Source organism: Lampris incognitus, chromosome 2 (assembly GCF_029633865.1).
Source record: "Lampris incognitus isolate fLamInc1 chromosome 2, fLamInc1.hap2, whole genome shotgun sequence".
Taxonomy (NCBI): Eukaryota; Metazoa; Chordata; class Actinopteri; order Lampriformes; family Lampridae; genus Lampris; species Lampris incognitus.
The window spans coordinates 98,142,714-98,167,460 of NC_079212.1; the positions used below are offsets into that span (position 1 = coordinate 98,142,714).

The 24,747-nt window shown below is 45.0% G+C and overlaps 1 protein-coding gene across 1 annotated transcript; it reads right to left on the reverse strand.

The window, feature by feature from the left end:
* Nucleotides 1-1,229: 1,229 nt before the first annotated feature.
* si:dkey-264d12.5 (coiled-coil domain-containing protein 30) lies at nt 1,230-24,263 on the reverse strand. The gene is made up of 21 exons (XM_056274989.1): nt 24,183-24,263; nt 14,107-14,283; nt 13,735-13,855; nt 13,437-13,520; nt 13,163-13,252; nt 12,500-12,717; nt 10,860-10,955; nt 10,143-10,308; nt 7,590-7,661; nt 7,310-7,425; nt 6,935-7,057; nt 6,531-6,629; nt 5,412-5,525; nt 4,955-5,037; nt 4,638-4,758; nt 4,224-4,336; nt 2,654-2,795; nt 2,391-2,527; nt 2,114-2,231; nt 1,603-1,667; nt 1,230-1,498 (listed from the first exon to the last, which is right to left on the reverse strand). The coding sequence occupies exons 1-21, from the start codon at nt 24,195-24,197 to the stop codon at nt 1,321-1,323; spliced, it is 2,448 nt and encodes an 815-aa protein (XP_056130964.1). The 5' UTR covers nt 24,198-24,263; the 3' UTR covers nt 1,230-1,320.
* Nucleotides 24,264-24,747: the final 484 nt, after the last annotated feature.

Here is a 24,747-nt window from a genome sequence, read left to right on the forward strand (position 1 = left end):
GTGCAGATTGATCTCTCATCTTTAAATGTATTGCCCGTTCTCACGTTGCAACAGAATAATTACTTTCATGGTGCCATAGTAAGCTGATAGTTTGCTTCAGGTATCATTCACAGGTCACTGAACATCTATCTTGACTTTTAGTTCATGAGCCAGTGTCTTTCCTTGTCTACAGTACGGGTTGTTTATAACATACGAGTTTATTTTTAGCCTTTCAGTGTTTTGCTCCTCAATCAGGTCTCAGGGTGCTGTGCCAACATGCACGTCCTGGGGCGCTGCAGTCATCCGGGATGAGATGTTTGACCCACATCTCTATGACCAAAACCACAAGAGACACCAGACATTTCTGCGTTGGGCGGGTTTGTTTCTGTACAGACTATCTTAACATGACGTTCAGTGAATAGAAGGGATATACACTGGATATGTACTCAAGAGTTCAGAATATGCACCGTGTGTGAACGTATTTTACAAGTCTGGCTCTCCAAATGAATCAAATATAACGATGTCGACTCTAGCTCCTCTCTTCCTCTTTCAGAATTTTTTCAAGAAGTCATTTTATGAGGAGAAAACCAGATTAGAAGTGTTATTGTAATTTTAAGTTTTTTTTTTTAAGTTTCCTTTATTAATCCCCTTGGGGAAATTCTGTTAGTGCAAATTAACCCATCCTAGCTGTGATCTGTGTAGCTAGGAGCAGTGGGCTGCCGCCTTCATGCTGCGCCCGGGGACCAGCTCCACTTCTTTTCCCATTGCCTTGCTCAGCGGCACAGACAGGGGTATAAACCCTAACATGCATGTTTCTTTTGATGGTGGGGGAAACAGGAGCACCTGGAGAAAACCCACCGCAGACACTTGAAGAACCCTTGAACTCCACACAGAGGACGACCTAGGATGACCCCCAAGGTTGGACGGCCCCAGGGTTCAAACCCAGGACCCTCTTGCTGTGAGGCGACAGCACTAACCACTGCGCCCCCATGTCATTTCCTGCTTTATCAAGAGTCTCAAAGGCTACTTCTACATTCACATGCATTTAGCTAATAACGTTTTAATATTCATGTGACCATGGGATAGCAATGTAAGCACAGTAATTAAAAAAAAGCTAATGAGTTTAGGAGACAGAAGAATATGGATTAATCCTCAACAACCTGATGACCAGCAACGCTGGCCATCTTTAGTAACATCAACTTGTCCATCCAAATGAAATAAGAGTTCAGAAAGAGTGAAAATATTCTTGCTAACACTTTTATTAATGAATAAATATGCAATTTAAATACGCCTATTTAACACTTTTGTACTGTCTCTGTAGCTGAAAGAAGCTGAGGAAGCCTAGCTGTCTGAGCAGCTCTGTGTGGAGGTCAGGTTGAGGTAGCCCACCTCTGCAGGTCCAGAGCAGGCAATGCTCAGAGCACAGACAATGGAGGGAGAGGCCTCTGATTGGTTGCTATGGCTGCTGTCAAGGTTTTCCAATAAGGCCCTCTTGTTTGAGGACCAAGGAGTCATCTCACTGTGGACAAAAACATCATTCACAATCATTTAATGGTGTTCTTATCAGTGGTTTACTGATACGAATGGGTGTGACTCAAGTTCCGAATGGGGATTAAAACCTACACTAAAGTTCGCACAGGGTTGGACGTGAGGAAGTCATTTTGAGGAAACACCATTTTCTTCACGTCCTGATAAGAACAGACGGAGACATGGTAGGTTAATGGACTATAAAAAAATCTTGTGTACCTGTGTGCAAGTGTCATTCGGTCCGTTACAGATAGGAAGGCGGCTGATCCTTTGTCTGACTCAACCATGGCTGTGAGCATGTAGAGGTTTAAACAATACTGCAGAACACTGCAGCGGCTGCAAAACACTTAAACACCCTTTTCATGCATGGATAGTTTGTCATTAAGTTTGCACTTACTGACAAAAAATGCTACGTGCATACATGTTTGACTTTGTTTCCACAATGATGATAGATGCGTTAGCTACAGCATAGTGTGAAGGAGGCTGCAAGAGAGATGTAAACTACAGCAAATAGCACATCAAGCAATTGTGCAAACCAAGCGATTGACCTGACAAAAAGGACTGAACGAAAAGGAGAACCCCAAACCACATTCGCTGGTTCCTGTACCTCAGCAGAGAAAAGTTGCTGGGTCTTTTGCAGACGGCGCTCCAGTGCAGCCAGCTGATTGGTCAGCTGGAGTGTTTTGTCCATCAGTGCGTTGTTCTCCGTCTCCAGGTAATCCACTCTTAAGATGAAATCACGAAACACCTTAATAAGTCTAAAGGGATCACTTCAACACCACAGTTTATAACATGTCAGTTATTGCGTCTTGTATAATTGTGGATGCTTGGTCTAATATTTAAGGGTTCAGTAGGGGAAAACCGGTCATAGTACAATGCAATACCTGTGTTTGGACAAACAAGCTGCTGAAATGCTGTCTTTCTTTTGCTGCTCGTCCTTACTGAGCTGTTCTAATAACTCCCTCTTCTCACACAGCAAACTGTCATTTGCAGCAGCCATATTTGTGACTTGATCTTTCATCTGGGAAAGAAAAGGGCAATTAGAAGTTCACCTTTCCTTGGCAGTGTTTTTTTTACATCAGATGAAATGCTTCAGAGTTCCCTTGGCTCCCTGCTGTCTGGATATGAAACATGGACACAGATTTACCTGTTCTGATGAATGGGTGCTCAAAGACCACTCTCTGGCCAGGAGATCAATCTTCTCGTCACGCCACTTGATCTCATCATCAAACTTCTGTTTGGCCCGATGTAGCCTGGCCTTGTATTTCTCATTCAACTTAAGATACTTTCTGTCATTGACAATAAAGCAAAGAACTGAATTAATATGATATGATGGAATATGATAGGATGGAAAAATGTGAACAAACCAATTATGAATAAAATATCTATCATGTGTTGCTAAGGAAATCTAACAATGTTACTAAAGGAAAGCTGGGAGTTTTGGAAAATATCTGGGGGAGCTTCATGGAGATCAATAAAGCCAAAGACTGGGCTGGGGGCGGGGTTACTGGAATGCTATAACATGTAGTAGCCCATGTGATCTGTAACATCTGTACATCCACAGACCATTTTATTATATGTAATTTTTGTTATAATTGAAAAACCCCAATAAAATATTGTTTATGAATATATAATATAATATAATATCCATCCATCCATTATCCGAACCGCTTATCCTGCTCTCAGGGTTGCGGGGATGCTGGAGCCTATCCCAGCAGTCATTGGGCGGCAGGCGGGGAGACACCCTGGACAGGCCATCAGGCCATCACACAGGCCCCCCCCACACACACACACACTCACACACACACACACACACACACACACACACACACACACACACACACACACACACACACACACACACACACACACACACACACACACACATATTCATACCTAGGGCTAAATTCACCTGACCTACATGTCTTTGGACTGTGGGAGGAAACCGGAGCACCCGGAGGAAACCCACACAGACATGGAGAGAACAAGCAAACTCCACACAGAGGACAACCTCCCCCCTCAAGGTTGGACTACCCCTGGGCTTGAACCCAGAACCTTCTTGCTGCTAGGCAACCATGCTAACCACTGTGCCACTGTGCTGCCTATCCCACTTCTGACACCAATATAGCGAATTCGGGGGGCAGCCCGGGAACCGGCACAGCTGGGACGCGAACCTGTGTCTCCTGCACTACGGGTGACTACATTAACCAGTCGACTAAAGGGTCTAACCGAAAATATAATATAATATAATATAATATAATATAATATAATATAATATAATATAATATAATATAATATAATATAGGGCGGCACGATGGTGCAGTGGTTAGCGTGGTCGCCTCACAGCAAGAAGGTTCTGGGTTCGAGCCCCGGGGTAGTCCAACCTTGGGGGTCATCCCGGGTCGTCCACTGTGAGGAGTTTGCATGTTCTCCCCGTGTCTGCGTGGGTTTTCTCTGGGAGCTCTGGCTTCCTCCCACAGTCCAAAGACATGAAGGTCAGGTGAATCGGCCATGCTAAATTGCCCCTAGGTATGAATATGTGCGTGTGTGCGTGTATGTCGGTCCTGTGTGATGGCCAGGCGGCCTGTCCAGGGTGTCTCCCTGCCTGCCGCTCAATGACTGCTGGGATAGGCTCCAGCATCTCCGCGACCCTGAGAGCAGGGTAAGTGGTTCAAATAATGAAATGGTATAATGTAATATAATATAATATAATATACCTCCTCTGTTGGTCTAAGCATTTTAAGGCATCACAGATCTCCTCTTTTAGTTTCTCACACTCATCTTGACTGGCCAGCAGGCGCTTTGCCATGTCTTGATCATCAGAGTCCCCCTGTGGCAAAGAAATACAGACATCATCCATATAGATAAATTATTGTTTCAGCAAATATGTAGAGCACGTTTTGGGATTTCAGTTTGGCATGTCCACCTGTATCTTCAGCCTCCACTATCTGCTGGTCCTCAACTTCCTTTTATTCAGAGGTCAACAATACAAACATCATTCATAATATTAGGGTAAGCTCTAAGATGTGATATATGGCTGTATGTGTGTGTACTTAAAATAGCAGGGTGGAAGCCTTAATGCAAAGGCACCATGTAACGTGGTACACCGTCACTGTGTGGTGTGTGCTCACTTTGAGTTGTTGGGTTACTGGAGCTGTCTGCAAGACTTTGGTTTGTGTCATGTTGGAGGCCTGCAGCTCCTCCAGACTGTTCTCCTCCAGATGAAACCCTGCTTCTCTTTCCTTCTTTACCCTTTTATCATGTTTGCAAACAAACACACATAAACACACACACACACACACACACACACACACAATTAGCCACAACTGTACACAGGATTGTCAATGATTCACTTTGGCGTAGAACAACAATTAACAGAGCAGAGGACTTGAACAGGTTGTGGTCTTGGACATGTGACATAAGGTAGTGTGCAGGTATAATATCCTACTTTTGATCCTGGACAGCGATGGTGGCTAACAGGTTATCCAGGTCCTTTTGTGATTTTTCCAGCTGCTGTTTAAGGCTCTTTATCTGGAATATAGAAATGTCATATGAAAATTTATTAAATTGCTGATGTGGTCAATTAAAACTTTCTCTACTTGAGCTATGAGCTACCCTACCGTATAGTGTGGTAATTTGATCGGTCCAAAATAACAAAATCTCCAAAAGTTGTGAATAACTAGACATGTACATTGCAACCTTAAACTAAAGCAGTACCTGACCTTACATTTTGAGACATAAATGCAAATAGTAAGTCTGGCTAACAAATTGCGACTGTTGGATACTGGGTTCATGTTTTACTTATTTTCACTTGTTTTCGGTGATCTGGGAATAGCAGTTTAGACAGAAAAGTAGGATTAATTTTTGTTGTTGTAAAGCTACTCTAAGTGTAGTGGGGCCTATACCTCATCCAGTGCCTTGTCCTGGTCAGCTTGGGCCTGCACAGTGAGGAGCTGCTGCTTTGCCTGCTCCTGGAGGAGAGATTCCAACCAGACCTTCTCCTTTTGCAGTGACATAACCTGGATAAACATGAAAAAAAATCATTTCGATTTTTTATTTCACTGCTCCTTCGCATCGAAAGGAGCCAGTTGAGATGGTTTGGGCATCTGATTAGGATGCCTCCTGGGTGCCTTCCTTTGGAGGTTTACTGGGCACGGCCAACTGGAAGGAGACCCTGGGGTAGACCCAGAACTCGCTGGAGGGACTACATGTCCAATCTGGCCTGGGAACGCCTTGGGGATCCCCCAGGAGGAGCTGGAGGGCGTTGCTGGGGAGGGACAGGGACGTCTGGAGTGCCCTACTTAGCTTGCTGCCACCGCGACCTGACCCCGGAAAAGCGGCTGAAGATGAGATGAGATAATGAAAATCTCCAACTCCACAAATAGCTCAACAGTGCTGGACAAATGAACATCATCCTTCACAATGACCCCTGCTGAAGCTGACTGCAGACAAAGTTTTCTTCCACACACCTCACCTGAGGCCAGTTGCTCTTAGTAGACCCTGCCTTGATCTCAACAACTAGGGCTGTGTGTTGGCGAGAATCTGGCGATACGATACACATCACGATACAGGGGTTACGATTCAATATATTGCGATATATTGCGATATTGTAAGAAAGGCAACTGCGATTTCATAGGCCTGTATTCTTTGTGCTCATGCTACTTCCTGTCTCAGTTTACGTTGTTGCGTTGGAGTGGAACAGCCAAATGGCTAAAGATAGATTACAACACTGTTATCTAGCAGTCGTGGGGTTACACACAACACAAAATGTTTGTCACGAACCTTTACATGTAAACAACTGAAAATCGATATAGTGGTTTTGAGAATCGATACAGTATCATAAAAGATACTATCACGATACTCGAGTGTATCGATATTTTCTTACAGCCCTATCTGGTTCAGTAAGCCACACAAACTCCTCGACCACCGCATTCTAACCCATGGATTAAAAAAATAAAATAAAAACAAAAACACGATAGAAATGACAATGACTTGCTCAGTTACTCATCTGTGTATTTACTCACTGCTGTCTCCATCTCTTCAAGACATTCAGTCTGAACAACGAACTTCTCATTTAGAGATCTGCAGGTCTGGTTATTCTGAGCCAACTCAGCAGCCTGAGCCTGGAAACATACAGTCGCACACCTTTTTGGTCAAATTTATCTCATGCTTTATTTGTTCATACCACTGTGTTTGGTATTATATCAGTTATGATTAAGGAAAATATTTACCCAAAGCTGTCATTATGTGGAAAGGGACAATTTTAGCAATACTGTCCATACATAGTGAATCACTACTTTGCTCCAACATAGAGTACTGCACACATATGATAAGCTTTTGATATTGGATAAAAGGTCACTCTACTAATGTTGGTAAGATGATGGCAGCTATCAGGATTTTCAAGTGGTGCTGGTTCAGTGAGACCTACTTGAGCCAGCTTTTTGTCCTCCTCAGCCTGGGCCTGCAAAGTTAGGAGTTTCTTCTTAACCTGCTCCTGTTGCTCCTGGAGGACAGATTCCAGCCAGACCTTCTCTTTTTGCAGTGATACAACCTGGGAAAAATGTAGAAAACCTATCAACATACACACACACACACACACACACACACACACACACACACACACACACACACACAGTGATCCATAATGGTAGTCCATGCCAATGTAGTTTCCTTGCTTTTGATCGTTTTTGCGAGCAGAATAATTCGGCTCTCGTATTCAAATGTTAAAATAAGGTAGTACACTGAGATGGCTGTAATGGATACTAATTGAAAAGAAAATTAGTTTCAGATGTAGGCATCACACCGTTTCTTTGAGAGAGCTTCTCTCCGCGTCAAGGGAGCGCACCCTGTTCCTTATGGCTCTGATCTCCTCATCCAGTCGATCGTTCTGCTCTTTGGCCCTCCGTAGTTCCACCATTTCTTTTGAAATAGAGCCATATGTGCCCGTGAGGTTATGTTGTAAACATTCATATTATGTGATTCATATTTTCACCAGTCATTTGTCTTTTAAGGCTCCTTTGGTTTAAACAGTGATTATATCATATTGATCGACTAAAGAAAACCAACCAGAGAAACCTTCTTACCACGTTTTTTGAGGTTTTCTACTTCCTGTCTGAGCTGCTCTACTTCCTGCTGAGCTTCTTGTAGCTCAGGCTCTGAAAAATCGCGTGCGCGCGCACACACACGCACACATACACACACACAGACACACACACACACATCCTGCAATCAGGGGTAATAGAGATCCCTACACATTTGATACCTGTTTACAGCATTGAAAGCTGGGAGTTCAGTTATTTTACTCCCGTGTCTGTTTAAATTATGGTTCTAATGCAGCACTAACACAGTTTTCACACTGGATAATGTATGAGGATAAAACATCAAATTTCAACATCAGGATTATATATTGTGGCGAGTTGGTGTGAAAGAAAGAGGCAAGAGGCAGAGACCTCATTTTAATGGCAGCTCCCATATCCCTGGGGAAGTGCTCTTTTATTTGCACACTGAACAGAACTAACAACACAATGATCCCCCCCCCCCCGAGGTCACAATCGGCGACATTAGTCTGAGTCACAGTAAACGGTCTTCTACTTAGTCCGAGTCAAACCCACAAACAAACAACACAACAATAACCACAACATGAACACAACATCACTAAAACACAATTAAAAACATTTTTTTTGGTTGGGGATTTTTTTCCCCCTTTTTCTCCCCAGTTGTATCTGGCCAATTACCCCACTCTTCCGAGCTGTCCCGGTCGCTGCTCTACCCCCTCTGCCGATCCGGGGAGGGCTGCAGACTAACACACTACCTCCTCTGATACATGTGGAGTTGCCAACCATTTCTTTTCACCTGACAGTGAGGAGTTTCACCAGGGGGACGTAGCACGTGGGAGGATCACGCTATTCCCCCCAGTTCCCCCTCCCCCCTGAACAGGCATCTCGACCTACCAGAGGAGGTGCTAGTGCCGTGACCAGGACACATACCCACATCCGGCTTCCCACCTGCAGACACGACCAATTGTGTCTGTAGGGAAGCCTGACCAAGCTGAAGGTAACACGGGGATTCGAACCAGCGATCCCCATATTGGTAAGCAACAGAATAGACTGCTATGCTACCCGGATGCCCCACGAAAACACAATTTTAATATGAACATTAACAGTCCCATCAGCCTTTGTGCTCTCCCAGTGCAGAACCACTGAAGGTCACAGCAACTGCCTCCCCCGGTCGCTACATAATCCTCACCTGAGGGCCCAGTCGTCCTCGACGACCCCATCACCCAATACATAGTCCCTCAAATGTCCAGGGTGCTGTCACTTGGGAACAGGCCACCTGGGGCTCAGGAGGCACAAGTGGGGGAGAGGCACACTGATCAGCACATGGGGTGTTACTGTCACCCCCAGTCCCAACAACAGGCGGAGCAAGGGGGCGGTATGGGGAGAGCCTGTCCTGGTGCAGCCCCACCATGCGCCCCTGGCCGGGCATGTGTACCCAGTACACCACCTCAGACAGCCGGCCCATGACATCGCCAGGCCCCTGCCAGTGGCTGTGAAGCTTGGGGGAAATTCCCTTCTTGCGAACCGGACAATACACCCATACCTTGTCCCTTTGTGTGAAGGCCTGCCCAAGGCACTGTGTTTCATAGGCCCACTTCTGACACACTCCAGAGCCAGCCCGGACCTGGCGGGTGCAGGAGTCACAGCAGTGCATGTGTAGCACTACGTCTTGTCGGTGGAGGGTCTTGACATTCCTGTAGTGTCCCACCCCCACCAAGGCATGGACCATCTGGAGAACCTGGGGATGGAGCACACGGGGCATAAAGTTGAAGGAGATCATTCCCTCATCCAGGAACTTGCCCCCTCCAGTACGCCAACCCATCGTGGAGCTCAAAGTTGTCCCATTGAGAGTGGCAGGCCTTTACCTCGAGCCCCAATGCTGACAACTCTGTCCACTTGGGGCATCGCCCCATCTCCAGCCAGCCCCTCACCAGCGCCAGAGTCATGTCTGCTGCCTGCTGCTGCCTCAGTTGCTGTGTGGTCAACGGAAACCACCTCTCCTCATTGCTGGCAGTCTGGACGGCCGCCACCATCGGCGTCATCTGGCCCCATTCCTCTTGCCGCTGGCAGTAGTGACACTTCATTGCTGCACCGGGGCTCTGTGTCTGCTCTGCTGAGCGGTGGATGCTTGGCAACTGGCTCACTGGTCCCTGAGCCCGCTCCTCCCCTGGCCGGACAGGAGTGCCACGGTCTTCATGCTGAGGGTGATGGTTGCCTCCAACACATTAACACGGGCTTCCCAGTGGGTCAGCAGGTCCAGGCCGATGATGCACGGGTGTTGGATGTTGGCAAGCCAGAACTTATGCGCCAGCTCATGGTTTCCAGCCCAGATGCCAGGTCCGGGCTGGAGACCAGCACAGAACTGCCAAAAGTCACAGTGACTGCCTCACCCATTCACTACAATATAATTATTATTTGTTGGGTTGTGGTGGTTTTTTTTTTTTTTTTTTGGGTGCTAGCTCAAAGTTACATTAACATGTAGTTTTTCATTGTTTTCATTACCTCAAATTTGGGGTGCTGATTTTCTTTGCTTTGTGGTCTACTAGTGTTTAAAGGATACAGGGAAAGGGAAAAACTCACCATAGGCCCTCTGGCTCAGGCGGGCAGACTCGACTTCATCGGTCAAATGACGGATCTCATTGTGGGCCATAGAGAGCCGGTGGGACGCCTCCTCTAGGTCCCGCTCCAAACGGGCACACTCCTTTTCCATGCTGGCTGGATGGCTAGACAGCTGTTTTGTCTCTGTCTGAGGACAATAGGACACACCAATCTACTTAAAATGAAAGTAATTTCTGAGGTTACCCTGTGTACTAGAGGGGAAATTGGGAAATGATGTACAGTTTCATTGGACCACAATGAGCTAGGAGAGCAATAGAAGCATGCACATCATAAACACATAGACAGATGCAAAGTGCTGTCTGATAACAATCATAAGCGATGCTGTAGGAAATGAATTCATTCGATCGCGCAATTTGCATATGCAATATGTTTGTTGCTGGTGACATAGCTGCTAAAAAAAGTGGAAGAAAGAAGAGAGTGCCTTCAAGCATGGATGCTGCTGAGTAGAAACCTTAAACAGAGGGCAGGAAAAGAATTCCTCACATTCATGTCTGCACCCTGGCACACAAAAGTCAAGAGAGTAGTGGTCCGTGTGGCTGTTAGTTTTTCTGACTTTCATACCGACTTTCACACTGACCTCCCTTGACAACTTTTCCTTGAATGGTGTTTTATGCAGTTTGTTAGTATATTCTTAAACCCAGTGAAGTTACACTCGAGAAAAAAAAACAAAAAACATACAGGTATAAAAGTGTGTTTGCTCTGAGCTGCTTTTCGGTGTCCGAACAGCCTCTTCCATGGACTCTGGCCGTGCCGTGTTGCCCCCCTGTGGGGAGACTGTGGAATAAGATTTGATCACAAACGGTAACATGACCATAAAAAAATGTATGCATCTAAAAAGTCTTGCTCTCCTCAAGAGTAGTGAGTCATGATTATGACAATTTATAGTGTAATTTACCCACCCACATGGATGTGATACATGGTATAATCATACACTACTAATACAACTTTCAGCTGTTCCTGTTAGGGGTCGACACAGCGGACCATCCGTTTCCATCTCTTCCTGTCCTCTGCATCTTCCTCTGTCACGCCACCCACCTGCATGTCCTCCCTCACCACATCCATAAACCTCCTCTTTGGCCTTCCTCTTTTCCTCTTGCCTGGCATCTCCATCTTCAACATCCTTCTCCCAGTATACCCAGCATCTCTCCTCCACACATGTCCAAGCCATCTCAATCTTGCCTCTCTTGCTTTGTCTCTAAACCGTCCAATCTGAGCTGTCCCTCTAATATACTCGTTCCTAATCCTGTCCTTCTTCCCTCCCAATGGAAATCCTAGCGTTACGTTTGATCCCAGCCTTTCCTTTGATAAGCAAATTAAAGAACTCACCAAGACTGCCTTTTTTCACTTACATAACATAGCTAACATTCGGTCTTTCCTGCCCATGGCTGACACACTGACTCTACTACATGCATTTATTTCATCCAGACTTGATTACTGTAACGTTCTGTTTTCAGGTCTGCCACATGCTAGTACTAAAAGTCTTCAGATGGTTCAGAATGCTGCAGCTAGAATCCTAACAAAACTAGAAAATTTGACCATATTACACCAATTCTTGCCTCCCTTCATTGGCTTCCTATCCATGTTAGATCAGACTTCAAGGTGTTTCTACAGACTTATAAAATCCTAAATGGGCTTGCCCCATCTTACCTGCCTGATCTCCTTAAAATCGTACGTTCCACCTCTTCAGTCTCAACTGACTGCAGGTATCCCCACCCTTATAAACAATACAGTGACATAACGCCCGAAAACAATGATTGGTTTCATATGCAAATTGCTGTGACCATTAACTAGAGTTACAATGTGCCTATGTGCCATCATCTCAGCAGTAAACCATTCCCACACTTGCATCTTGCATTCTCAGACCAAAGCCAGCACAGGCAGTCTAGTGTATTAAAAACTACATCGACCCATGTGGGAATACTGTTTTGCTGTAATTATATTGACTGCTGTCCAACAGAAACATCGCCACATCATCCCATTTCAGTCCTTTCTCTTGTTTGAGTAGGAGTGTGTTTGCTGCTGCACCAGTGTTCATCCTACCCGCTCAAAAATTACAACAGCAGCATATGGAGATTGTCTCCAGCCATGGTAAAGATGACAGATAGTATTATGAAACCTGACTCCATGGTCCAAATGGATAAAATAACTACCTAGTAAAGGGGAAAAATACAGCATTTCAGCTTTAAATTCATTTCAGCTTCTAGTAAAAGAGCATATAATTCAGATGGTTGTCAGCAGTCATGTGCTCGGTGTTTTAGCCACGTAAGAGGAGGCTGGTGGTGGAAATGTGTGATGCTCAGCCCAGGAAATTGCCTTACCTGGCCTACAGTGTCCTTCAGACTGTGGGTCTCTGCATCCAGCTGGCTGGCTGACAGGGCCTGTCCGTCACCCACAGGACCTTCAAGACCGTCCTTCTTCTCCATCAAGACAGCCCTCTCTGCCAACACGTAGGCCATCTGCTCACTGGGGCTGCTTTCACTCACCTCAGTCAGACCCTGCTGCCTCAGCAACTCAGACATCTCTTTTTTCTGGGCATCTGATCACATTAAGAGAAGGAGGGGAAGTAACAGTAACAGTGGGTAAGTGACCTCAAGGTTGTCTAATGAGGATAAATGACAGCTTTCTTTATACGTATTCTGGTTTAATGATATCAGCAGCTTCATGATGCTGAATGATGAATAAACTGCCAGTTGAGATGGCAAACACACATTTTACTGGTTTATATTTATCATGTTTGCAAATACAAAATAGACTTGTACGTAACATTTTGAAGAGTAAGAAAGCTAAAAGTCAAGTACAAGTCAAGCTTTTAAACAATGGGTAATATGCTTGAAAAAATCTAAATTGATTTTGGACTATTGAATTGATTGGGGTATTCAAACTTTAAGAATAAGCTGCTCATAGATCTGACTGGATGATGCTGTTTTGCACACATATTTGAATGATTTACAGTTAGACTGCTTTAAAAACATTTCCCTCACCATGAATGGACAATAGACAGTGCAGTTGATTCCTGAGCAGGTCATTTTCCTCTTGCATCTCCACCTCATGAGCCAAAACATCATCATCGTCTGTAAAAATAGAGATATGTACATTTTTGTGAAATTCTTGTTTGCTCAGATCAAATGCATGAGACTTCAAACAATAGGTTTGAACTTCTGGTAGATAGGCTTTAGGCTTATTAGTCCCTGAATGGTTCTTAGATACAAATACATTTTAGTAGTTATAGGTAGACGAGTGTTGTAGGTTTTCTACCTTGCAGGGACATCAGTTCCTTCAGCTGCTCCCTCAGGTGGCCGTTCACCTTGTGAACCTCCTGAACCGAAGCATTGTTCTCCTCTGTTAAGGTATAGATTTGCTTCAATAAGCAATTAAGAAAAAAAAAAATCAAAGGGCCTTCACAAAGTTGTGCATATCACTTAGAAAGTCCAAAAATAACTGCAAGTGAATATGATTTGTCGATGTTCAGCCTCACTGGCAGAACTAGGTATGGCCCCTAGATGCAAATGTGTTGTAATGGTTTATGGGTGGGCTGACTTGTAACCTTGCCCACCTTGCAGAGATATTAGTTGCTGCACTTGCTCTCGCAGCCGCTCATTCTCCTTTTGCACCTCCTCGGCCAAAACTTCTTTCTGCTCTGTAAAGTCACGAATTTGCTTCAAGGACTTGAGCACCTTAAAGAGACGGAGAGCTCAATGTCAAACTAGACCTGCCATGAAACCCCTCATCGACACAAATGTTCGAGAGCAAAGACAACAACATACACACACACTGTCTCCCTCCGTTGACTGACAGCCTGTGAGAAGAGTCTTTTGTTTTGAGAGTCACAGTGGATTTACATCCAAACCAGCCCCGACAGACTGACACGTCTTACTGTGTAACTACGCCATCATCTCATGATCAGATCTGTACAATGCTAACTCACTTTAGTCATCTCCTCCTTGTGTCGTATACCCTGGGCATCTAGATCACGCACCACAGAGTCCAGGTGGTTTTCCCTGTGCTGGAGGGCACGCCAAAGGAAACACAGCTGATCATGTGTAGACGCATCAGGAGAAAGTCCTTCCTTCCGGAGCCGGTTGGCCATTAAGTCAAGATCCTCCTGGGGCCGGCATGAAGAAAATTAAGACACAAAATCTTATTTGCAACTATGCTATTAAAATGGACAAATCCAGTGATATTACAGGGCCAAGAAAAGGAGTACATGAACATTTGCAGACCACGGAATGACATATTTTATGCTGGGAGAGGCCTTAGGCTCTGAGACTAGAATTGGTCAGAGAAACTTGCATGTCTACAAATCTTGAATGTGGCACTTTAAAACACTCAATGACAGCCGACTAATGCTGTGTGTATTTATGCCTTAATCCACAACTGCTCTCAGTTTTCTTACGAACTGTGCAGGAGTGGTCTAGTTCTCATCAATATTCGTGATCTGACCTTTGATTGGACTATTAAGCGACAGTGATGAGAGGGCCTATAGGAGGGAAGTGGAAAATGTAACCACATGGTGCCATGATAACAACCTCTCTCTAAATGTCAATAAGACAAAAGAAATCATTGTCGACTTTAGAAAGGTCAGAGGAAACCACTTTCCTATTTCTATCAATGGATCATCTGTTGAAATTGTGGACAGTTTTAGATTTCTCGGTTTACACATCACAAACTCCCCCACATGGTCTCTCAACACCAATTGCATCCTCAGAAAGGCACAGCAGAGACTGTATTTTCTAAGGCTTCTCCTCTTATGAATTTTTATGGCAGTACCATGGAGAGTGTCTTGACAGGCTGTATCACTGTGTGGTTTGGCAATCTGACTGCTCAGGACTGCAGACTGCTTCAAAGGACTGTAAAGGCAGCAGCATTGGCATGGCACTACCACAACTTCATAATATTTACACCCCTTGCGGCAAAAGGAAAGCCCAAAACATTATTAAGGACACCAGCCACCCCGCTCATGTTCTGTTCTCGCTTCTTCCATCTAAAAAACATTACCAGAGCATCAATCACACACCACCCGTCTCAGTAATAGTTTCTTTTCACAGGCAGTCAGGTTGCTGGAAAGCCAGCGCATCCATATGCACCTTACATTGTTGTTATCGTGTGCTGAATATTGTGTATATAATGTATGAATTCACTATGTACACAGTCTGTTTTGGGTTTTTTTTGGAGGGTGGGGGGTTGTGCTTGTGTCCTTTGTCCTTTTGTCTCTTGTGTTAAGGCAGAGAGAGCCACAGCACAAGAATTTCATTTCTTCTACATATATCAATAAAGCTGAACTTAAACTTGAACTTGAATGACAAGTACATGCAAGAGTTGGCAGTAAAGGTGGGCGGAGGTTTATAATTTGATAATTTGATCTGACTGGCTGAATGTAAATGAGTGTCTGATGCCATCATGAGTACCAGAAAAAAAAAAAGACTGGCTGAGAGAAGCTGAAGTATGGGGAGCTCTTCTAAAGAGATAATCAGGGGAAAAAAGGAATTCTACATGTAAAACTGTTTTGCAGTGAGAGGAGGTGGTACAAAATGCATGACGATTAAAGCAATGTTCGGGAATTTTTGTACTTCAATTTTGGTTTGAGTCAGTGGTGTTTCTCCCATAGGCCAAGGGAACCCAGGCTTCCTCAAACCCCCCCCCCCCCGATTGTATTTGCCAATTTAATGAAAATACTTTAGCAGTTTCGGTAATTCTTCTGTGCTGTTGCACCTATCTCTTTCTTCCTCATTTCTCACTGAGTATTTTACAAGTGAAACAGCGTCACTCTAAATGTTAACACGTGCTGACAGTCTGTCAATGTGTTTGGTGAAACACTGTATTGCACTCCTACTGTTAGTAGCTTGTAATGTTGTTTAGAAAGATGCAATATGAATTAAGTTTATTATTATTATCCATCCATCCATTATCCAAACCACTTATCTTGCTCTCAGGGTCGTGGGGATGCTGGAGCCTATCCCAGCAGTCATAGGGCAGCAGGCGGGGAGACACCCTGGACAGGCCGCCAGGCTATTATTATTATTGTTATTATAGATGTAGTCACACCAAATCCACGAGGAGGCCAAGCTGGAATTGGCTTCCCTTCGTAATTTTTTTTAAAAGGATTAACCAATCAGAATGAGGCTACCATCATGCCACTGCCAAACTGTGACTAGACAGGCCTCACATCAATGAAATCATAGCAACTTCCGCCATGGGCTATGCCTCGCAAAGACCTGTGAGGAATATTTAGTAGGACATGCTCGCAACTGATGTATGTGTTGTATATTCCTTCTGGCACACTGTTAACATATATTTTATAAATAATCACACTGGCTTTTCTATTAACTGTGTGAGCTTTATTCATCCATCTTTTCATCCGCAACTCTCGCAGGACTTCCAGTAACTCCACTCTACTACTACTAGTACTAGTACTACTACTACTACTACTACTACTACTACTACTACTACTTTTGGCTGCTCCCGTTAGGGGTTGCCACAGCGGATCATCCATTTCCATTTCTTCCTGTCCTCTGCATCTTCCTCTGTCACACCAGCTACCTGCATGTCCTCCCTCACCACATCCATAAACCTCCTCTTTCGCCTTCGTCTTTTCATCTTCCCTGGCAGCTCCATATTCAGCATCCCTCTCCCAATATACCCAACATCTCTCCTCCACACATGTCCAAGACATCTCAATCTTGCCTCTCTTGCTTTGTCTCCAAACTGTCTAACCTGAGCTGTCTCTCTAATATAATCATTCCTAATCGTGTCCTTCTTCGTCACTCTCAATGAAAATCTTAGCATCTTCAACTCTGCCACCTCCAGCTCCGCCTCCTGTCTTTTCGTCAGTGCCACTGTCTCCAAACCATATAATATAGCTGGTCTCACTACCATTTTGTAAACCTTCCCTTTAACTCTTGCTGGTACGCTGATGTCGCAAATCACTCCTGACACTCTTCTCCACCCACTCCACCCTGCCTGCACTCTCTTCTTCACCTCTCTTCTGCACTCCCCGTTACTTTGGACAGTTGACCCCAAGTATTTAAACACATACACCTTCGTCACCTCTTCTCCTTGCATCCTCACCATTCCACTGTCCTCCCTCTCATTCACGCATAGGTATTCCGTTTAGCTCCTACTGACTTTCATTCCTTTTCTTTCCAGTGCATACCTCCACCTCTCCAGGCTCTCCTCAACTTGCACCCTTCTCTCGCTACAGATCACAATGTCATCCGCAAACATCATAGTCCACGGAGACTCCTGCCTGATCTCGTCCGTCAACCTGTCCATCACCATTGCAAACAAGAAAGGGCTCAGAGCCGATCCTTGATGTAATCCCACCTCCACCTTGAACCCATCTGTCATTCCAACCGCACACCTCACCATTGCCATATGCTTTCTCTAAATCCACAAAGACACAATGTAACTCCTTCTGGCCTTCTCTAAACTTCCCAATCAACATTCTGAAAGCAAACATTACATTTGTGGTGGTCTTTTGTAGTATGAAACCATACCGCTGCTCACTAATCGTGACCTCTCCTCTTAACCTAGCGTCTATTACTCTTTCCCATATCTTCATGCTGTGGCTGATCAACTTTATACCTCTGTAGTTGCTACAGTTCTGCACATCACCCTTGTTCTTGAAAATCGGTACTAGTATGCTTCTTCTCAACTCCTCAGGCATCCTCACACTTTCCAAGATTGTGTTAAACAATCTAGTTAGCGCCACTGCCATCTCTCCTAAACATCTCCATGCCTCCATAGTTATGTCATCAGGACCAACTGCCTTTCGACTCTTCATCCTCTACATAGCTGCCCTCACTTCCTCCCTGTTAATCCACTGAACTTCCTGATTCACTATCCCTACATCATCCAACCTTCTCTCTCTCTCATTTTCTTCATTCATCAGCCCCTCAAAGTACCCCTTCCACCTTCTCAGCACACTCTCCTTGCTTGTCAGCACAATTCCATCTCTATCCTTGATCGCCCTAACCTGCTGCACATTCTTCCCAGCTCGGTCCCTTTGTTTAGCCAATCGGTACAAGTCCTTTTCTCCTTCCTTAGTGTCTGATACAACTCACCATACGCCTTTTCCTTTGCCTTTGCCACCTCTCTCTTTGCTTTACGCTGCATCTCCTTGTACCCCTGTCTACTTTCTTCATCTCTCTAACTATCCCATTTCTTCTTTGCCAACCTCTTCCTGTGTATATACTTTGCTGTACTTCCTCATTCCACCACCAAGTCTCATGGTCTTCCTTCCTCTGTCCTGATGACACACCAAGTACCTTCCTAGCTGTCTCCCTCACTATTTCTGCAGTGTTTGCCCAGCCGTCCGGCAACTCTTCACTACCACCCAGTGCCTGTCTTAACTCTTCCCTGAACTCCACACAACAGTCTTCCTTCTCAACTTCCACCATTTGATCCTTGGCTCTGCCTTCACTCGCTTCCTCTTCTTGGTCTCCAAAGTCATCCTACAGACCACCATCTGATGCTGCCTAGCTACGTTCTCCCGTCACCACCTTGCAGTCTCCAATCCCTTTCAGATTGCACCTTCTACATAAGATATAGTCCACCTGTGTGCACTTTCTTCCACTCTTGTACTTCACTCTGTGTTCCTTCCACCAGGCTGTCATCATGTTGTTTGATGGACTTTCGTGACAGTGTGTCGGCCCCCGGTATTTCCTTTCCGGGGCAGTGAAGAATGTAGATGTTATACCTTTGCAGTTGTAAAATCATCCTTTGTAAATGTGGTAGTGCTGCTGCCAGCAGCTTCCTCAGTATTGCTTCCAGTGGTTTGTGGTCAGATTCTACAATCACTCTCCGACCGTACATGTACTCGAGGAAACGCTTGCTGCCGAAGAGTGCTGCATACAGCTTTTTCTATTTGAGCGTAATTTTCTTCTGTGCTGTTCAGTGACTTGGATGCATAAGCAATCAGTTTGCCATCCAAGCGCATGACAGCGTTGAGGCCACATTTTGAGGCATCTACTTGGAGCCCCAGCATTTTCTGTGGGCCAAAGTATGCAAGCACTGGGTGATGTGTTATCAGTTCTTTCATCTGTTTGAATGCTCTGTCATGATTTTCATCCCATGTGAACTCACTGTCTTGTTTCAACAGCTGTCACAGTGGTGCATTTACCCCAGAGAGCCGTGGTGTGAATTTGGCCAGATAGTTGATCATCCTGAGTATGATTTCCAGTTCAGCCTTGCTCTGAGGTGGTTGCATATCTTGAACTGCCTTCACTTTTAGTGGGTATGGTTTGATGCCTTCATGTGAGAGCTTGTGTCCAAAATAGTTGACCTCTGTAACACACATATATGACATTTGTCAGGGTTCAGCCTCACCCCCCTCTCTCTCATGCACTTGACCATAGCTCTGAGGTTGCCATCGTGTTTTCTGGTTTTTCCAAAAACCAGGATGTCATCAACTATGAAAGCTATGCCATCAAGTCCTTTGTATGTCTCATCCACGCGTCTCTGGAACTTGTCTTGGGCTAAACTAATCCCGAAGGGCAACCTGAGAAACCTGTATCTGCCAAATGCTGTGTTGAATGTTGTCAGTAGCGATGATTCGGTGCTCAGTTTTATGGCCCAGTCACCTGATCTAACGTCTAGAATGCTGAAATATTGGGCTCCGGCGAGTTTTGTGGTGACATCCTCTAATGTGGGTAGAGGGTAGCGTAGTCTTTGGATTGCCTTGTTGAGGTCTCTGGGGTCTAGACATACTCTTAGCTTGCCTGTTTGGGGCTTTTTGACAACCATCAAAGTGTTTACCCATTCTGTGGAGTCTATTACCCTGCAGATAATGTTGTTTTCCTCCATTTTGTCAAGCTCTTGCTTCAGCTGGCTCCATAGTGCGATGGGGATCATGCATGGTGGATATACAGCAGGTGTTGCATCTGGGTTAACACGGAGGTTACACTCTCCTGGGAACTCTCCTATGCCGTGGAAAACATCTGCATACTCCTTTAGTATGCTCTGTGACTGTGGGTCATTGTCTGGTGACTGTCAGTCATTGTCTGGTGGTGTGACGTTTCCTTCAGTCACTGCCAGTACTAGTTTGATCAAGTTCATGTCTAAACAAGCTCTCGGTCCTAAGATGGGCGGGGCTTTAGCGTCGACAATGTAGAACTCGAGCATCATTGTTCTGTCCTTGTGTTGACATTTCAACTGACAGATGCCTCTCACTCTTCAGTCTTTCATCTCCATAAGCGGTGAGCTTGTGTGGCTGGTTTTATGGCAGTGTTATTGAACAGTGTGTCAAAAATGTTTTCTGGGAGGGCATTGATTTTTGCTCCAGTGTCTATTTTGAATTTTACTTCCTGATCTGATGTGCCAACTTTAATTTCTGCATAAGCCTGTTCATTGCTTTTGTCCGTGTTTTCAGTTGTAAGGCAGTCAATGTAGTTCCTCCTGCTCTTCTGCATCATCCTCTCTTGATTGCGTGTATTTTTCTTGTGACATTTTGTCTGTGCTGGGAATTTTGTTTTGCAGGCTTTTGCAAAATTATTTACTTTTTTGCATTTTATGCATTGTTTCCCCTTAGCTGGGCAGACGTCTTTTGTGCTGTGTGAGCCTCCACATCTGTTGCATTCCTTGTTTGCTGCATTAAACTCCTTTGCTCTCACGGTTTTGCTGCTATCTTGCCATTTTGTTTCTGGTCTTTTGTTTACTGCATGCACAGTATCATGGTTGCTGTGGGCTTCGCTGCCGACCATTTCTTTCAGCTGCGTCTGTGCTCACTCGTGAGCGGGCTGTCTATAGCTTTATGCACCATGGCTGAGTAGCCTCTCACACACACGGGGGGAGTTAGGGGCAAACACAACGCGATCTCTGACCATGTCGTCACTGTTTGGGTAACCACAGTCTTTAAATAACCGTTTTAGCTCGGTTACAAAGTGTTCAAATGTCCCACTGTTTCCTTGCATTTTCTCATGGAAATTATATCTGGCACATGTCGGGTTAGACTTGGGAGTGAGGTATTCTGTGTAAGTATGGTAGTATGTCTTTAGCATCTTAGCTTCATCTTCTGTAAGGGTCCAGGTGTTGAACAGATCTCTTCCCGTTTCCCCGAGCCACAAAAGAAGATAACTGCATTTCTCTTTGTAAAGGTTTAAATAATAACTCAAATACCATGAAGCTGCGTTTTAGAATCTTTAGTGACACGTGTATAACGACAACGGTATATCTGCTGGTGTATCCGCCAGCCATGACATACTGACACACGTCTCTTACTCCCCTACTTCCGGGCTTAACACTTAATTTAGAGCGCCCCCTTGTGACCAGAATAAACATCAAAACCAACACCAGAAACATTACTAAACATGTTACAAAACATGGACATTACCCTCTTGTTCGCGTTTCTCACGCAGTAGGCCCGTGAAGATCAGCTCTGTATGCTGCTGGAATTGCCGCCATGCTTCGGGGAAATTCGGTGACTCCCAGGCCATCCTGGGTGCTGGAACGCCGTACGTGTCCATTTCTTTATCGGTCGGTGGGTATATTATAAATCTCTACTATGGCATCATGTTGTATATGCCTTCTGGCACACTGTTAACATATATATATATAAAAGTGATAAATAATCACAGTGGCTTTTCTATTAACTGTGCGAACTTTATTCATCCATCTTGTCGCCCGCAACTCTCGCGGGACTTCCGGTAACCCAACTCTACGGTGTCCTGTAATGCACATATCAATTTGGCTTTGCAAACGAGTATGTTACAGTATCAGTGCACTCTCGTTTAAATATTCGACAAGTTGAGTTTTTGACACTTTGGGGGCGGGGTTATTCCAATAACCTGATTGGTTAGTCCAATAACATGAATTTTGATTGACTGTTTGATCTGATCACAGTAGAAGAGGGAAAACAGCCATTTTATCGGGCTATCATGTCGGAACAGGTAAGTCTTACACTAACGTTAACATCTTTCAGAGATCCCGTTTAAATATTGAATGAAGGTACTGATTTTGTGTACTGTATGCACTATAATACGGTTATAACTAGCTAAATATTTGATGTTAGAAAAGCTAACATCGCCTTGCTAAAGTTTGCCACAGGCTTCATGTTACTGAAGTTTGCTAAAGCTAACGTTAAACGCCATACACAGGGCCTGTCATGGAGTTTTTAACGGTCCAACGGCCCACCAGGATTGTCCCGGTATGTCCGATGGCCAGTAAACCACTGGTTGTATTGTCTACATTTCGCCCATAGCTCTTCGGTTTACATTACGTTGGCTGTTAAAGCGGTGACGTACTCCTGTCAATGAAGCCCCCCTCTAGGTCTTGTCTCACTTGGCTTCCTCAAATAATTTCCCCACGGCACTGTTCTGAGTATAATAGTGGTGTGTACTGGTGAGTCGAAGCGTAATTTTGCTTCACGGCTTCCCTCCAAATAAGCAACTGTATCACTGGTATGACAATATCAAGGAAAATTGTTTAAAAGCCTAAAACAGTAGAAGGTTTACAATGATACACGAGAAACGTCAGCTGAGTAGTGTTGCATTTTAAGTATTGATAGATACTGGCAAACTCCACTGGTTTGGAGACAGTGGCACTGACGAAAAGACAGGAGGCAGAGCTGGAGGTGGCAGAGTTGAAGATACTGTAACGTGCATGGATAAGAAGACACGCTGGCCGCTGGCTCGCGGGTCTGACCCTTTAGTCGAGCGGTTAGCGATGTCTCCTGCGGTGCGGGCGATACGGGTTCGCTTCCCGGCCGCGGCAGTTCCTGTGGTTGCGTTGTCCCCCGAATTCGCTACAATACTAAGATTTTCATTGGGAGTGACAAAGAAGGACAAGATTGGGAACGATTATATCAGAGGGACCACTCAAATTGGACGGTTTGGAGACAAAGCAAGATTGAGATGGCTTGGACATGTGTAGAGGAGAGATGCTGGGCATATTGGGAGAAGGATCCTAAATATGGAGCTGCCAGGGAAGAGGGAAAGAGGAAGGCCAAAGAGGGGGTTTATGGATGTGGTGAGGGAGGACATGCAGGTGGCTGGTGTGACAGAGGAAGATGCAGAGGACAGGAAGAAATTGAAACGGATGATCCGCTGTGGCGACCCCTAACGGGTGCAGCCGAAAGTAGTAGTAGTAGTAGTAGTAGTAGTAGATACTGGCAAACTGGAAATATCAGTAATAAGAGTGGGATGAAAGAAGATACATAAATAGAAAATGTTAGCAGTAAATTCATGTCAGCTAAATTCGGTTTTGTGCCTCAGGCCCGGCTCCAGAACCAAATGACTCTGAAATTAGTGGGGTTGCACAAGTGTGCGGGCCGGCAACAGCAATGAAAGATAGTGTGTAGGTGTTATGGGTCCCGAGCGTGGTCCCCGATGAACAGATTAAACGGGAATACAGCTGGGGGGAAAAACTGTAAACGGTAGTAAGAGAATACAGCATGTCGCCCCTTTTCAGCAACAGTTTGCTTTATGAGTCAGAACGGCACCCGTACCCTCACATTCCGTTTCCCAGAGGAATCACAGCGGTATCACGGCGCTGTATTCCCCAACGGAATACTGCCACCTATTGACGTAAAAGAGCATAACTGGGCATAAAACAGAACAGACAACCTCAACAAATACGATTGTACTACTTCTAAATGACGACACATTTATTATTAAAATTCCAACCGAGGGTGCAAAATATTAAACAGAGGGTGCAGTGAATGCTTTTGCATTCTCTTAGAACCGGGACCGTTATGCCTGCGTGGTCAAACTTGTTGGCAGTTTGGGAAAACAACTGTTTGAGTTGAGACAACCGGGCTGACCATAAGGAGGCAGACACGGCTGGCGTGCAGCTGCCTCGGTCCGGGTTAAAGACACAAACCTTTTTATAGTTTCTTCATTTTTGACGAGAAAAAAACCCAGCACGTATCTAGATAAATGGGTTCCGATCCAGTTTTGTGGACGCAAAAGTGTTCAAATGACCGAAGAAAAATAGAGGTTTTGTTAATGCGGCTGACATTCAGAAACCGTGCATTTGTTCTAAATGGAAGAGAGACGGCGTTCTCCGTACCTCTGTTTGCTCCATCCTGTCCGAGAGAAGTAGAATAACCAAACGTCCACGGAGAACTGAACCGATAAAACACGGTGCCCCCCCCCCTTTTTTTCTCCTTTACTGTCGCTCCAGACGGAAACTCCTCCGCCGCTCCGGAGACTTTAGAGGAGTCAAGCCCTCAGCGGTTCTCTGAGACATGACGATAGGAAACTACTGAGCAGTTTGTAGTGTGTAGAGAGGAGTCCCGTTATCTGGGAGAGAGCAACGCGTCTTATTGGGCTTGTGTCGGGCAATTTCGCACCCCCAAAAGAACATGTACCCATCCATCATGTCCGCGGTGTCGCGAGTACGCGCATGCAGTCACCTCGGACGCTTGTTGTTATGCGGCTACATTTCCGTTTCACGTAAGGGTATTAAAAATATCAACGTGTAGTTTTTCAAATGTGTTTCATTCGTTTATCGTCACTGTTTTCACATCATCAACACGGTTGGTTGATTGGATGAATGGATTGTCATTAGCAGGCCAACTGTAACTGGACAAACGCGCGTGGCTCGTATGCGTCTTCACAGTGAAATTCCACAA

Bases quoted from the DNA above. Each gene is read 5' to 3' on its own strand.
- si:dkey-264d12.5 (XM_056274989.1), bottom strand. The intron at 7,058-7,309 runs GTGTGATGCCTA...CATTTTTCCCAG, and splicing joins GAAGCTCTCTCAAAGAAACG to GTTGTATCACTGCAAAAAGA. The intron at 2,796-4,223 runs GTATATTATATT...TGTCAATGACAG, and splicing joins TGCTTAGACCAACAGAGGAG to AAAGTATCTTAAGTTGAATG.